The 14139-nt window shown below is 37.0% G+C and overlaps 1 protein-coding gene across 3 annotated transcripts in view; it reads left to right on the plus strand.

The window, feature by feature from the left end:
- Window positions 1-11968: 11968 nt before the first annotated feature.
- Window positions 11969-14139, plus strand: part of TRPM6 (transient receptor potential cation channel subfamily M member 6) — an 87318-nt gene continuing 85147 nt past the window's right edge. For all 3 annotated transcript variants that reach the window (XM_070480345.1, XM_070480346.1, XM_070480347.1), the window contains exon 1: window positions 11969-12243. In XM_070480345.1, the coding sequence (XP_070336446.1) occupies window positions 11982-12243 (262 nt within the window). In that variant the 5' untranslated portion in view covers window positions 11969-11981. The remainder of the gene's footprint in view (window positions 12244-14139) is intronic.

Genomic DNA, 14139 nt, shown 5'->3' on the forward strand with positions numbered 1-14139 from the left:
ACTCCAAGCTTCCAATTCAAGGAATGTAAGTTTGATCCCTGGTTGAGGAACTTAAGATCCTACATGATGTGCAGGGAAAAAAAATCTTGGTCATCTTTCAAGGACTTTCTTAAGTTTTGTGACCTCCTTGAAGCCTCCCCCAAATACTGGCAGACAGAAGGGATTTCTACTTCCAAGGAGTCCCACAGCCTGCCCTTGTGCTGTGCTTGGTATTAATATCTATCAGTAAACATAGGTTCTTCTCTTTTGGTGTTAGTCTCTGGGACCCAATTTTATTTATTATTTTTATTAGAATTATATAATACGCCCATCAAAGTATTTTGAATGAATGAATGAATGAATGAAACTATTATTCTTATAAGTATCAATGGAGGAGTAGGTAGACTGACAGAACATATACTACCTGTGAGTTCTGGAGGGCTTACGCCTGGTACTTAGCAGTGACGTCTTTGGGAGGATCCTTGTGGTAGGTACTAAAGTCAGATGTAAAAGTAAAAATAAATACAGTCAAATGTATTCTTCAAAAATCTCTACATTGCTTAGAAAGAGAAGTATGTGAAGATTTGATCTCTAACTGCTTTTTTCTCTATGTTGGAATTTTCTTCAGTTGGACACCAGATTAAGTAGGTGATGTTGAAATACTGCAGTGCACTCACTGAGATGAGATGTGCAGACTAAGATGTGCGTGTGGGACCTGAGCCCAGCCAGGAAATGGCAGATCCTGTCTCATTCATACTGAACCCTAGTGCCTATGTGTGGTACTTTTAGGCAGTGATCTTTCAAATGTGGTACCCCTGGGGACTACTCGGGATCTTTGAGACCCTTTCAGAGTTCCTCAAAGCCAAAATTATTTTTATACTGGTACATTTTCCTTTTTCACTCATTCTATCATAAGCATACAGTGGAGTTTTCCAGACGTTACATGACAAATCCATGATATCTAAAATGTTTAATAAAATACTATTTCCTTTTTCCAACTCCATGTCCCTGTCGGGTCAATTCTTTTTATGTACATCAACCAAAACCACTTTGTAACAGATTGAATGTAGAAGCAGATATAAGAATCCTGCTGTCTTAAGCCAGACAAAAATGCAATGCTTTTCTCATAAACCTTTTAAAAAATACTTTTCATGAAAAATATATTATTTATTTTACCATGTACTAGGTTGATTATAATTATTGATTTTTTAAATGAATTGATGGGGAGATACTTTAAAGAGTCCCAGTTTTAATTTCTAATATGTAAATATTGGTAGCTATATTCCACAAGTAAAAGTTCTGTGAAGGTCCTTGGTAAATTTAATCAGTATGGAGTGCTAACTCTCCAAACTTTGAGAGCTGCTTCTCGTGGGCATGCTGTACACCTGAATGTGGAATGGCATTGAAATTGCCCATACCTAAACATTTTATATCTTTTCTGTCACCCTTCTTTTTCTAGTCCTCCCTCATTCTTTTATTTTCCACTTTAAAAAAATTGAAATATAGTTAATTTACAATGTGTTAGTTTCAAGTATACAGCAAAATGATTCTGTTATACATGCATATATATGTATGTGTTCTTTTTCAGATTCTTTTTCATTATAGATTATTATAAGATATTGAATATAGTTTCCTGTGCTATACAGTAGATCCTTGTTATTTACTTATTTTAATATATAATGGTGTGTATATGTTAATTCCAAGCTCCTAATTTATCTCTCTCCATCTCCCCTCACCCCCCATTACCCACTTTGATAGCTGTACGTTTGTTGTCTGTGTACGTTAGTCTATTTATGTTTTGTAAATAAATTCATTTGTATCATTTTTTTAGATTCCCCATATAAGTGATATCATATAACATTTGTCTTTCTCTGACTTACTTCACTCTATGATAAGCCCTCTGTTACTCTTTTATCAAAGATTTTGAATTAAAGATGTGGTATGTGTGGTATTTAGATATGTTAAATATATGGTACGTATCTGCATGGAATTGGAAGCAGCAGTGTTCTTTCTGCCCTGTCACACTTAGAGAGTGAAACAAGTAGTCTTCACTGTATATGTGCCTTACTATGGATAATATAAATGCCATTGCCTTTAGCCTGTAATTCCTAGTAAAGGTTTTATTGTCTCAGAGAATGGTGGGTTTTCTAAAAGTCAATTATTTGAGTATAGCTCTGCTAATAGTAAAGCTTCACTCCAAGAAACTTTTCTAGACTATGTTCACTTAGGTGTAGTGCTATTAAAGTTTTGGATAATTTAAGAAGATATTTGTAGCATAAATAAAGACCATCTGTGTACCTGAATAACAAATTTGCTGAGTGGAAATTGGAGATTGAGTGTATCTAACTTGAAAACCTTCGTAGAGTGGTTCTACAGCAAATAGGCCCTGCATTCAGTTAAACTCTGTATTTCACTATCCAGGGATAGTTGTAAAGAACACTCATAAAGGAAGCCTCGTATTTCCTTCTCCCTACTTATCAAAATGATTTCACATGATCTGAAGTTATAAACATCTTGTTTGCAAGTTTAGTTCCCTGAGGATAAGGCTGAGCATGTGTGACAGCGGAGGAAAGGATGTCTTCTCATTGCCATTTGAAATTGTGTTTTTGGACTAACATAAAGAGAGCTTTCACCAATTTGGGCTGTGGAGGGATGTATGACATTTTAACTTGAACATTTTATGATATACTCTACTAAGTACGTCACTGTTGACTTCTTCTAATTCCCCATTAGACTCTGTGGAGGATTCATAAATGTTTTACTCATATACTCATGAGTTATATAATCTAAATAGTCATTCTGAAGTTCTAAATGCTTTTGCTCAGTAAGGCAGTATATGAAAATGTCAGTAAAATTTCTCACCCAATAGGGAGAAGTGGCATTTTAGGGAATTGGGAGTTATTTAGTTGATATTCTATTAAAGATGTTACCATTAAAAAAAGAAGAAAAATAAAAAGAAATCATTACCATCAAAATAGTGCTTACCTTTGACTACCCAAAGAGAAGAAAACCTGTAAGGTTATTTTGTGTTCATGAAGAAGTACTCCTAAATGCTGCCTTCTGGAAAGATTATTTACTGGAAAACCAGTGCGGTTAACTTGTGGCAATGTGGTGAGCCAGATCCTCAGTTTTGGGTTATTTTAGATTTGGATGCCTTTTACCTGAGACTCTTAATTTCAGATTAAGTGAGTCCCATGAGGTATCCCTCCAATTATGGACAAAACACCGTGGGAGACCCTGAGCTGAGTCTCCTAGTAGACGGGCTGGCTTTGCATTGATGCATTTCCCCAGCCAACACATCCATCTGCCTGGCACTCAATTTGAATGTGTCGTTGCTCCAAGGGGAGGGCTGTGTAAAGAAAATAAAAAATGTCAGTCTGGAATGTGAAGATATTTTCTGTATTTGATTCATTCTGGTGCTTCCCTGCATGGTGTAGATTCCTTGATAAATAAACTAATGCCTATCTTGAAGTAGACGGTAATAATGTTGAGAAGAAAACAACTGAATAGGTGTGAGTAAGTGTTGTATGTATAAAAACATAGATATAAAATAAAGTAGTCAGTTTTACCTGGAAAAAGTATGTTTTATATGTTTAATTTTTTTTTAAATATGAAAAAGTTAAAAAAAAAATTACTCGTTAAGCTGTGTGCCCTTCAGCCCCTAATCACACAGTCTCCTGGATATTAAAAAAGAAAAATCCATGAACATTTAGAAGAATTTTTTTTTTTTTTAAATCAAGAAATGCCTCTAAGACTATTCCTTCTCAGAGATTCCCCTGAGAAAGAATCTGTTATCCGGAAACCCTAAAAAGCCCTAGTGTAGAAATACTTTCAGTGACATCAGGAATTAATTCATGGTATAGCTACCATTAGAGAATTAGTCTTGGACGTTTCTTTGCTGTTCACCACCCTCACCCCAGTTCTGGGCATGTAAAATCTGATTATATATATTCGGGTGAGGCAGACTTTGTGCCAACACAGCCTAAGACTGGCACTATTTTCCTTCTTTTCCATGTGCCTTTCCCTTCCCTAAGTAATGCCCAGGATGAAAACACAACCTCACTGCCCCAGTATATAAAAAATAGCCAGTCCATAAAGACTGCCACGATTGCTGCAGAAGTGGCACATTACTGTCAACAACAATGTGCTGCTCCAAGTGGCAAACACATGTCGACTGTTTGCCCTGGATAGGTTTGGGCTATTGAATCAGAAGCAACATAGTACTCTGTTGAACTGAACATGGGGGGACCTCTTCCACAGGTGCTGAAGTGTAGATTGCAAAGGCTACCATTATGAGGTAGGGACAAAAAAATAAAGTTCTAATTTGAGAATTGTTTTGAAACACTTGCAAATTAAGCCTGCTTTTCTTTTCCTGTAGTTTTGAGATAAGATATGGGAGTTGCAGGAGGAAGGTTTCCATGTTCTTGTTAGGGCACAGGTTTCCTGTTTACACCCTTGGAGAGAAAATTGTATACATGAATTCTTGAAGTTCTATTTTAAGTGGGTTCGATTTGTTGCTCATTCTGTGATCACTGGGTTGGGCCCTGGGGCAACAGCAATGACTGGCTTGGGGCCTGTTAGGAACTGGAGTCTGGTGGGGAAAAATGGACCCATAAAAATCATTCTTTGTAATATGACAGGTCCCAGGAGGGAGACTTGGAGCTCACCGAAGTATTTTTCTGTGAAAAAAATACACCAATGTTAAGTTCCCATGCTACCAACCAAAAAGCTAATTTTTACATCTGATATTACCAATAATAATAACTAACTTTATTGAGCCTTAATAGGTCCCAAGGAGAAATCTAAGCTTTTAATTCCTTTCAATAGCCCATTAAGTTATTACTATTATTATTATCTCCATTTTTAGTAGACGAGCAAACAGGTATGAAGAAAGTAATTTGCCCAGATAGTTCTACTAGTGTTGGCTGCCTAGCCTTTTAAAAGAAGGGAATATTTGAGCATAGCTTGCTTAATTTATATACATAGGCCCCTAAATTAAGTTCTCTTTTTGGAGCTATTTTTAATAGTTAATTGTTATACAGGAGGTTTAACTATATCAATTTGTTATCCGTTTCCTTCTTTTTATTCTGAGTTTCTTCAGAGTAAGAACTTTGTTTTATTTGCCATAGGATTCCCAGCATGCCACATGGAGGCCTATTCTAAAATGTTTGTTGAATGAATTCAGATATTTTGAAATTTAGCCAATAACTTACTATGCTTATACAATGTGTAGCAAATTCTCCCTTAAAGAAAGCGGTAAACTGAGGCAAGCTTGAATGACCAGAAATTGAGTTCATTTGGGAATAGCAGAGGGATTGCAATTTGGGAAATGCATGCTGTCACAAGCTATAGGTGAATCTGTTGAGGGTTTGGGACAGGGAGTGCAAAGAACAGGGCATCCAGCCAGAGTCCAAGCAGTAAACTCATTGTCTTGAGGATGGGAAAGACTGTTGGTGGATGGTCATTGGTCAGGAAGTAAGTCTCGTTTCCTGTGAATCGGGCATTTATCCTGTGAATCAGGAAATCAGTTTTTCAGTTAAGGTCCCTTCTGAGGGCGCATGTGCAGTATTCCCCATTATGTATCCTCCAGATTAGTTTTAGGTTGAACTCCTTTCATAGAATCTTGCTGAGCTTACAGCCCTCCTCTGACATTCTTTCCAGCTTCCTGTCAAATCTTAGCCAAAGTGGGACTTTATAAGTGAGATTTTTGAAGTTTAAGAGCTTCATATTCACTCTATAGGGTTATGGTGCAAGATTTAAAAGTGACTTTTGGAAGAATTAAGAGAATGCTTCAGCTATATCTTTACTTCCTTGGCAGAGTTTTATGCATTTAGGGATCTTACATTTAAATAAGATTATGAACCGATTAACTTTGGGAATATTTTTGGCATTCAAATTATTTCTGTCTATACTGTCTGTAATAGAAGCCAATGACTGCTGAGTCTGTTTGGGGTTGGTCTTGGCATTTTAATTAGTGTGTATTATAATTAAACATATCTTGCCTACCTGGCCTACTGTGGTTATACTGAGTTCTCATGTCATTAGGCTACAAAAATAATGACATTTTTCTATTCAGTCCCAGAAATCTTGGATTGAAGGAGTGTTCAACAAGAGAGAATGTAACAAAATCATACCCAGCTCTAAAGACCCTCACAGGTATAATTTTTAATTACATTTTTCTTTTTGAACCTGTAGTACTTGGAAGATTGCTTATTGAAATTTAGAGCTATGACTGTACCTTGGCAGAGCCACTGTTGCTATTGTGGTGAATTTTGCTCTTGCTTTATCTTTGATACAGTTGTTTGTCTAGCGGGAGGATAGATACCAGGGAAGTATCTAGACTACATCTATTCCACTTGGGTTTGGACAATAAATTTATAACTTTGGAGTATTGGATATTTCAACACAGTGTGAATTCCTTATCCCCAGGTGTCTATGGAATATAGTAGCTGGGATATTTAAGGACTCCATGCTCAGATTATAGAAACAGTTAACTTTTTCCTCCTGCAGGCTTTTTCCTTGAGCAGATGATGGGCAGCAGAATGAAATGGCCTGAGTTTAACCACTCTGAGTTCTTGACAATCCTTTGAAAACTCTACTTGTAGAATAAAGTTCAAAACAGTAGCCAGTGAAAGACAGGAAGACAGGGCTGTGGAAAATTCCCCAGGGTAATGGATCCATGAAATTAAGCTTGGGTAGCATTACTCTTAGGGAAAAGAGTTAAAAGGAAAGGAAAATAGGAGAGCAGTGTTTTAATTAGGGGGACCATTCTATTTTTAGATTCTGTTGGGCAATTAGCCTTGTATTCATTTGAAGTTTAGAAATCACAGCTGTTATGTTCTTGAAAGATAGCACCATGAGATCACTGAAATTCTAGTTCTTTGGGGATGATGACTAAAATAGTGTTCTTTGCATTTGTTAAATATTTACTAGTCCCACCCTCTTTGAATTACCTGTGGCCTATAAGCCCTGTGATTGGAAATCCTCATTTTACCTGCTTATGAAATGTTTACAGAATAAAAAGTCACGGTAACCTTGTTTTTTCCCTTCATCTTTTATGACATTTTGTAGTATGATGATGGATGCAGTGGAAAGCAGATTGAGTTCAGGTGACTCCCACTGCTCTGTAAATGGAAAATCATCTTCACAGTCACTTTGAACTTCATGAAATGTGGTAAACTGTAGGTCATTAGCCCACAGACTCAAGAACATCAGTGATCATAATTCCATGAATGGTCAAAGATGTATTATTTTTTATCGGAAGAAAGCAGTCTCTCTTTTTCTGTGATTGTAAAAAAAAGGTTAATGGATGATTATGGCTGTTTCTCCTATACCAGCCTTTTTCTTAGACTCTAGTAAAATTCTCAAAACTGTAGCCTTCATAGAGTTTTCTTCCTCACAGTGTGCACAGCCAAACAGTGGTGGTTCATTATTTTAAACTTAGATAAAAGTTGATCTTTTACTGATTCTTTTTGTACCTCCTAATAAGAAACAAATCTGATGGACTTGATTACAGTACCTTTTTTCTTTTTTCTCTCATTTTGAGCTTGTTGAGGAAAAAAAAATTCTAAAAGGCTGGAACATTCATTTCTGAATAATTTAAAATGACTGATTTTATGAACACTACCTTTTATTCCATTATTTTAACTAGATTTCTTTTCTAGTTAAAACTTCTTCAGGGACTTCCCTGGTGGTCCAGTGGTTAAGAATCTACCTTGCATTGTGGGGAATAGGGTGGGTTTGATCCCTGGGCAGGGAATTAAGACCCCATATGCTGCAGGGCAGCTAAGCCCTTGTGCCATAACTGTTGAATTCATGTACTCTAGAGCCCGAGAAGCACAATTAGAGAGCCTGCTTGTTACAACAGAAGATCTGCCATTATGCTAAGATTTTAAAATCTTAATTTTACAAAACAAACAAAAAATCTTCAGACTTAAAATTGTGATCATTGATGACCATAATGCTAACTCCCAAATCCCGTAGGCTTTTTTGAATCATAAAAAAGAGATTAATAAAGATAACAATTATATTCACACCAAATGTTCCTCAATTTGACAGTGTTTAGGGTTTTAAAGGATGAGATGGCTGGATGGCATCACCGACTCGATGGGCATGAGTTTGAGTAAACTCCGGGAGTTGGTGATAGACAGGGAGGCCTGGCATGCTGCGATTCATGGGGTCGCAAAGAGTCAGACACAAATGAGCGACTGAACTGAACTGAGGGTTTTAAAATTGTATATTTTCTTACTTAATTCTTAAGAATTCTGTTATCTTCATAGCATAATATTAGTAGCCAACATTATTATACAAGCTGCAGTGTACCAGATATTGTATGACACTTTACATATATTATCACCCTTAATCCTTTTAATAATTGTATGGGTCAGATATTATTTTCAGATATGTAAACTGGGGCTTAGAAGAATTGTTAAATCATCGAGATCTATTTTATTTATTTATTTATTTTATCATTGAGATTTAAATCCAGGTATTTTGGTTCCTAACTCTGTTCTGTTAATTAGATCATAGTTGCTAAGGTGTAATTATATATGGTAAGTGACATAGGGGAATATTTGGGAGGTAGTATATATGAATACTCAGTAATCCTGATTTCCGGGCTATAGAAAATTAACAGATATTTATATATGAATTAGATTTGTTTTAAAATATATTAATAAACTAACTGGTTTTATCTGTTTTATTTAGATGCACTGCAGGATGTCAGGTCTGTCAGAATTTAATCAGGTAAGCCTTAGATAAAAAATTCTATGTTTATATATATCTCTGAAGTCACATCTCTTTTTTTGGATTCATTAATATTCCTTTTGATGTGCATTTTACATATTACATGAGGATATTTTCTTAATTTTAAGTCTTGGTTTTTTTTTGTGAAAACAGCTTTTTTGAAGTATAGTTGACATAAATTAAACTGCACATGTTTAAAATATACAATTTGATGTTTGTTTTCTTTACTATTTTAATCATTTTTAAGTGTACAGTTTGGCAGTGTTAAGTATATTCACAATGTTGTGTAATGGATCTTTAGAACTTTTTCATTTTGTCCATCCATTCATCAGTTTATGTCGTTCAGAATTTTAAAATTTTGTTCATATATTCATCTGTTGATGTTTCTTCTAGCTCTTGCTTATTGTGAATAATGCTTCTATGAACATGGGTGTGTAAGAGATTTTTAGTGTCTTCTTAAAGCATCCCCAAAATGATTCTAATGTGCAGCTAAGGGAGAGAACCTCTAAGAATGTTTTTAAACTTAGAAAACAACCCAGTGTTTGAAATCTAATATAAACCTCAATGTGAAGTTTTAAAACTGTTGATATATGTCATCTATAACATTACCCTAGAAACATTGAGTCTAGTTTCTTTTTATTTTTTAATTTTTTGACCACGACATGTAGAAACATAGTTACCCAACCAGGGATTAAACCCATGCCCCCTGCAATGGAAGCATGGAGTCTTAACTAGTGGACCACCAGGGAAGTTCCCATTACCTCTATTTCCTATTCTAAAATTGTGTGTTTTCTATTTTAAATTGGTTTTTATGTCAAATTTAAGGTGTTACTGTGGACTATTGATTGGAGACCATCATGGGATAGATTATGCTCGGACAGTCTCAGCTGCCAGCGGTAGTGAAGATGAACAATGGTCTGTTGAAAAGCATACCACGAAAAGCCCTACAGATACCTTTGGCACAATTAACTTCCAACATGGAGAGCACATCCACCACTCCAAGGTTTGCTAATAACTCACGTTATTTTGCTGGTTTCTAAACAGAGGATATAACCTCCAAATGTATCTCCAAATAGAATTTCCAAGTGTAGATGATCAGATGACCAGATTTTATTGCAAAGGCAATCCATGTTGTTGACCTGTTGGCAAAAATGACTCGGCTGTTTGCTTTATATTTGAGGCGCAGTTCCTAAATGTGGCGTGGCCAGCTCTTTATTTATTTGATAGACCTCTTTCAAGCTAGCTTTTATGTCCCCTGCAGAAGAGAATGGCTTATTACTCTTGAGGCAGTTGCCAAAGGGCTGCCCTTCCTTCGGGAATGTACAGAAGTTACTACCAAAGAACAGATTTCACCAGAAGTGTGACCATAGCAATTCCCAGTAACTTAGCCTGTGGCTCTTGATGCCTGCTATGTCCCCATGAGAAATTCTTCTTGGAAAGGAAATGGGGGTGATTTCTCTCTGTACCCCCTGAATGATAGTGCTGGGCTTTCCGGGCCAGTTTTCCTCCTGTCTCTAACATTGTAATTTTGCATGTGATTTGCATAGTTATTGACAGGTCAGCTGTCTCTGTTGAGTTTGTTAACTACTCACTGCTTTTTTAGAGGCAGCTTTCCCTGGGGAAAATGCAGGGGGCATTCGCCTCAGGAAAGCTCAGAATCAGCTGTGTCCCGGAGTGTCACCATCAGTTAAATGGATTTGAAAGAATAATTCTTTTTTTTTCTTATGTTTTAACAAGTCTCAAGTTTATTTTCTCTCTCTCTCTCTCTTTTTTTATATTGGAGGGTCATTTCCTCACCATGTTGTGTTGGTTTCTCTCATATAACTGCGAATCAGCAACAGTTTTAATAGTGCCATAATAATAAGGTTTCATAATGTACGTATAGTAGTTACATTTCTGATTACTAATCCTCTTACACCTAACTTGGTGCATTGGCTTTTCCTTCACTTGGCAAGAAAACTGTCCTCGGAAGCTGACTTTCACAGAACTCTTTTATGTGATTTTTCCCTTAAGTTTTTGTCTTCTTCCTTTTGTTTTATGTTGGTTCATAATCATCATCATTTACTCCTTTTACCTGGGAGAAAGATTTGCGATAGAAGGAGAACTAACCCAGAGCCGCTTCTCTGCCTTTGTTTATTACTTGGAGCAACATAAACCGTTGCACAAAGGTCCATTTGTATTTTCCCTGCTATTTGTATACATGATAAAGCCGTGGTAACTCAGTTTCCTCACTTGTAAATTGAATCCTAGTTACCCTTAGATTCTTTCTACTATTCAATACATTCTGTGATGGCTGCACCATCCTCATGTTCAGAATTCCTAATATTTTAATTATGAAATAAAGGGATTATGTTTTAAGAATTTCAAAGGTGAAGACAATTGTTTTAAATCACTATCACATTCTGGAGGATCATGTGATAATTCCTATTTGCATATCTATGGCAATCTCTACCTGTGGTTAGAGATTCATGGCTTCTTGTAGCTCTTATCCTATAAATCTGACTTATTCTTGCTGTTGGTTGGCTCACACTCATCTCAATATGATTTTAACAATCTGTAAGTGGCTGCATTGGCTGGGAAAAGAAAGCCAGTCATATACTTTTTAATTTTGGGCAAAATGACAAATGATTCTGGGACTGTCTGATTTCCTTCTTTTTTTTTTTTTTTTTTTTGGTTTACATTGACCCTTTTGTGAAAAGTGTATATTTTAGGGAAAAAAGTTTTTAGAGAGATTTTATATATATACACACACACATATATGTATATATAAATAATATCATTAGAATGTAAAATTTGAAATAAATATACATGCTCCTGGATCTTAAATTATGCAAATATGTAAGTATATGTATCTCAAGGGATGTACAGTAATTGTCAATAGTGGATGAAAAAAATATGCACATATGTGAAATGACCAAGTAAATTAAAATAGCCATAACATTTATGAAAAGCCTCATTTCACTTTTTTCTAAACAATTTTTTAAAATGGGTTTGCTGGAGTAATGATTTTTGCCATTTTGACATTTTTCTGCCTCACCTTGGACCTTCTAAAGAGCATTGATGGACCAACCCTGAAAACCAGAGGAAACCTTCCTGCCGTGACTTGTAATTCCCAGAAGGAACTTAAAGGGGGTGTGGGATCCTTTCAAAGTAAATATTTCCGTTATAGGAAGATGAACTTTTAAAGAGATTCCAGGCACTTTTCTTTTAAGTTTTGGCATTTCAGTTGCCCTGCTGTGTGCTTATTGTGACTTGGCATGTCTTTTCCACTATTTTATGTGTACGTGTTTATGTATATCTTCCAGTATATTAGAACTTCTTATGACACAAAGTTGGATCATCTATTACATTTAATGTTGAAAGAGTGGAAGATGGAACTGCCAAAGCTGGTGATCTCCGTCCATGGTGGTATCCAGAACTTCAAGATGCCCTCAAAACTTAAAGAGATCTTCAGTCAAGGTTTGGTCAAAGCTGCAGAGACAACAGGAGCATGGATAATAACTGAAGGCATTAATACAGGTAAGACACATTCCCTGTTCACTCTTTTTTTTTTTTTTTTCTTTAATTCTTTTTAAAACTGAATCAGGCAGTATAACACCTAACTGCTCTGCAGTGCTCCCAGGAGATATAGGCAGCAGCATGAGGGAGGAAGACTGAAACTGCAGTAACTGGAAAAGAAACCCAGAAGAATCATAGACCTTTCCTGGACCGTTTTTAGCATTGTCAAAATCTCATATTTTAATATAACTTTGTAGACTTTTACCAAACAAAATAATTTTTCATGAGCTTTGGATTATAGTAAGGTTATAAAGAACATGGACTCCATGCAAGTGTGTAGTGTGTGGGAAGAGACATGAGCTGAACTCGCGATGGTCAAGTTGTCAGGAATTGGAAAGCAGGGATTTGTGCAACAATTGTATTGAGAGTATGGGGGATGAGGAGATAATTAACTGCGTAACTACCATTTCACATACTATCTCTATCTGACTCATATTCCTTGAAATCTGGCATTCAAAAGCTTCATTTAGTAGCACCTGAACCTCCAGCCTGACTCTTTTGCATCTGTTTTTATGAACTGCATGTGTGTTACAGAATCATCTGGAGCCATTATAAAAATACAATGCACAGGCTCTACTCCAAATTAATTAGAGTTTTTCAGGGTGGAACTTCTGAAGGATGTCTAATGTGCAGCTGGTGTTGAGAATTAGTAACTTCACAAGCTCCTGTTATCAATCTGTTACTAACCTATCACAGTTCTAACACCTGTTCCCATGTGACCAGCTGAAACGTCCTACAATTCAACTCAGTTCTGACAATGTTTACCTGGAAACAGCATCAGATCCCACAGGTTTAGGGCTCAGTCCCACAAGACTGTCCTCACTTCAGATGTCAGCCTCAAGTCCAGGTTGTTACCTGTGCTTCTGACTGGCTGGCTGCAAATCAGGTGGCTCAGACGGTGAAGAGCCTGCCTGCAACATGGGAGACTCAGGTTTTATCCCTGAGTTCCCCTGGAGAAGGAAATGGCAACCCACTCCAGTATTCTTGCCTGGAGAATTCCATAGACAGAGGAGCCTGGTGGGCTATGGTGCATGGCAAAGAGTTGGACACAACTGAGTGACTAACACTTCCACACTTTCTTTCACTTCCCACTACCTGATCCTTGGGTTTGATTAATTTACTAGAGCAGTTCACAGAATACAGGAAACCAGTTTACGCATTAGATTAGCAGTTTGTTATAGAAGGATGTAACTCAAGAACAGCTCGATAGAAGAGATGCATAGGACACGGCACATGTGGGAAGGGGCACGGAGCTTCTGTGCCTTCCTCCCATGTCCACGTGTTCACCCACTTGGAAGCTCTCCAAACCCTCTTTTTTGTTTTGTTTTGTTTGCGTTTGTTTGTTTGGTTTTTATGGAGGCTTCATTGTTGTTCTTGTTGTTGTTTAGTCACTGAGTCATGTCCAGCTCTTCTGCAAACCCATGGACTGTAGCCTGCTGTAGGCTTACAAACTGTAGGCTCCTCTGTCCATGGGATTTCCCAGGCAAGAACACTGGAGTGGGTTGCCATTTCCTTCTCCAGGGGGTCTTCCCAAGCCAGGGGTGGAACCCGCATCTCCTGCATTGGCAGACAGATTCTTTACCACTGAGCCACCTGGGAAACCCATAAAGCTTCATTATATGGGCATAACTGATTACATTATTGGCTATTGATAATTGAGCTCAATATCCAGTTCCTTTCCCTTCCCTAGAGGTTGGGGGTGGGACTGGAAGTTCCAACCCTCTAATCACAAGGATGGTTGGTTATCCTGGAAACCAACCCACCACAGTAGGTCCAAAAGTTGTCTCATTAACATAACAAAACCATCTGTCACTCTCACCACTTAGGAAATTCCAGGGTTTTAAGGAGCTCTGTGTC

The sequence above is a fragment of the Odocoileus virginianus genome, chromosome 18 (genome assembly GCF_023699985.2).
Source record: "Odocoileus virginianus isolate 20LAN1187 ecotype Illinois chromosome 18, Ovbor_1.2, whole genome shotgun sequence".
NCBI lineage: Eukaryota > Metazoa > Chordata > Mammalia > Artiodactyla > Cervidae > Odocoileus > Odocoileus virginianus.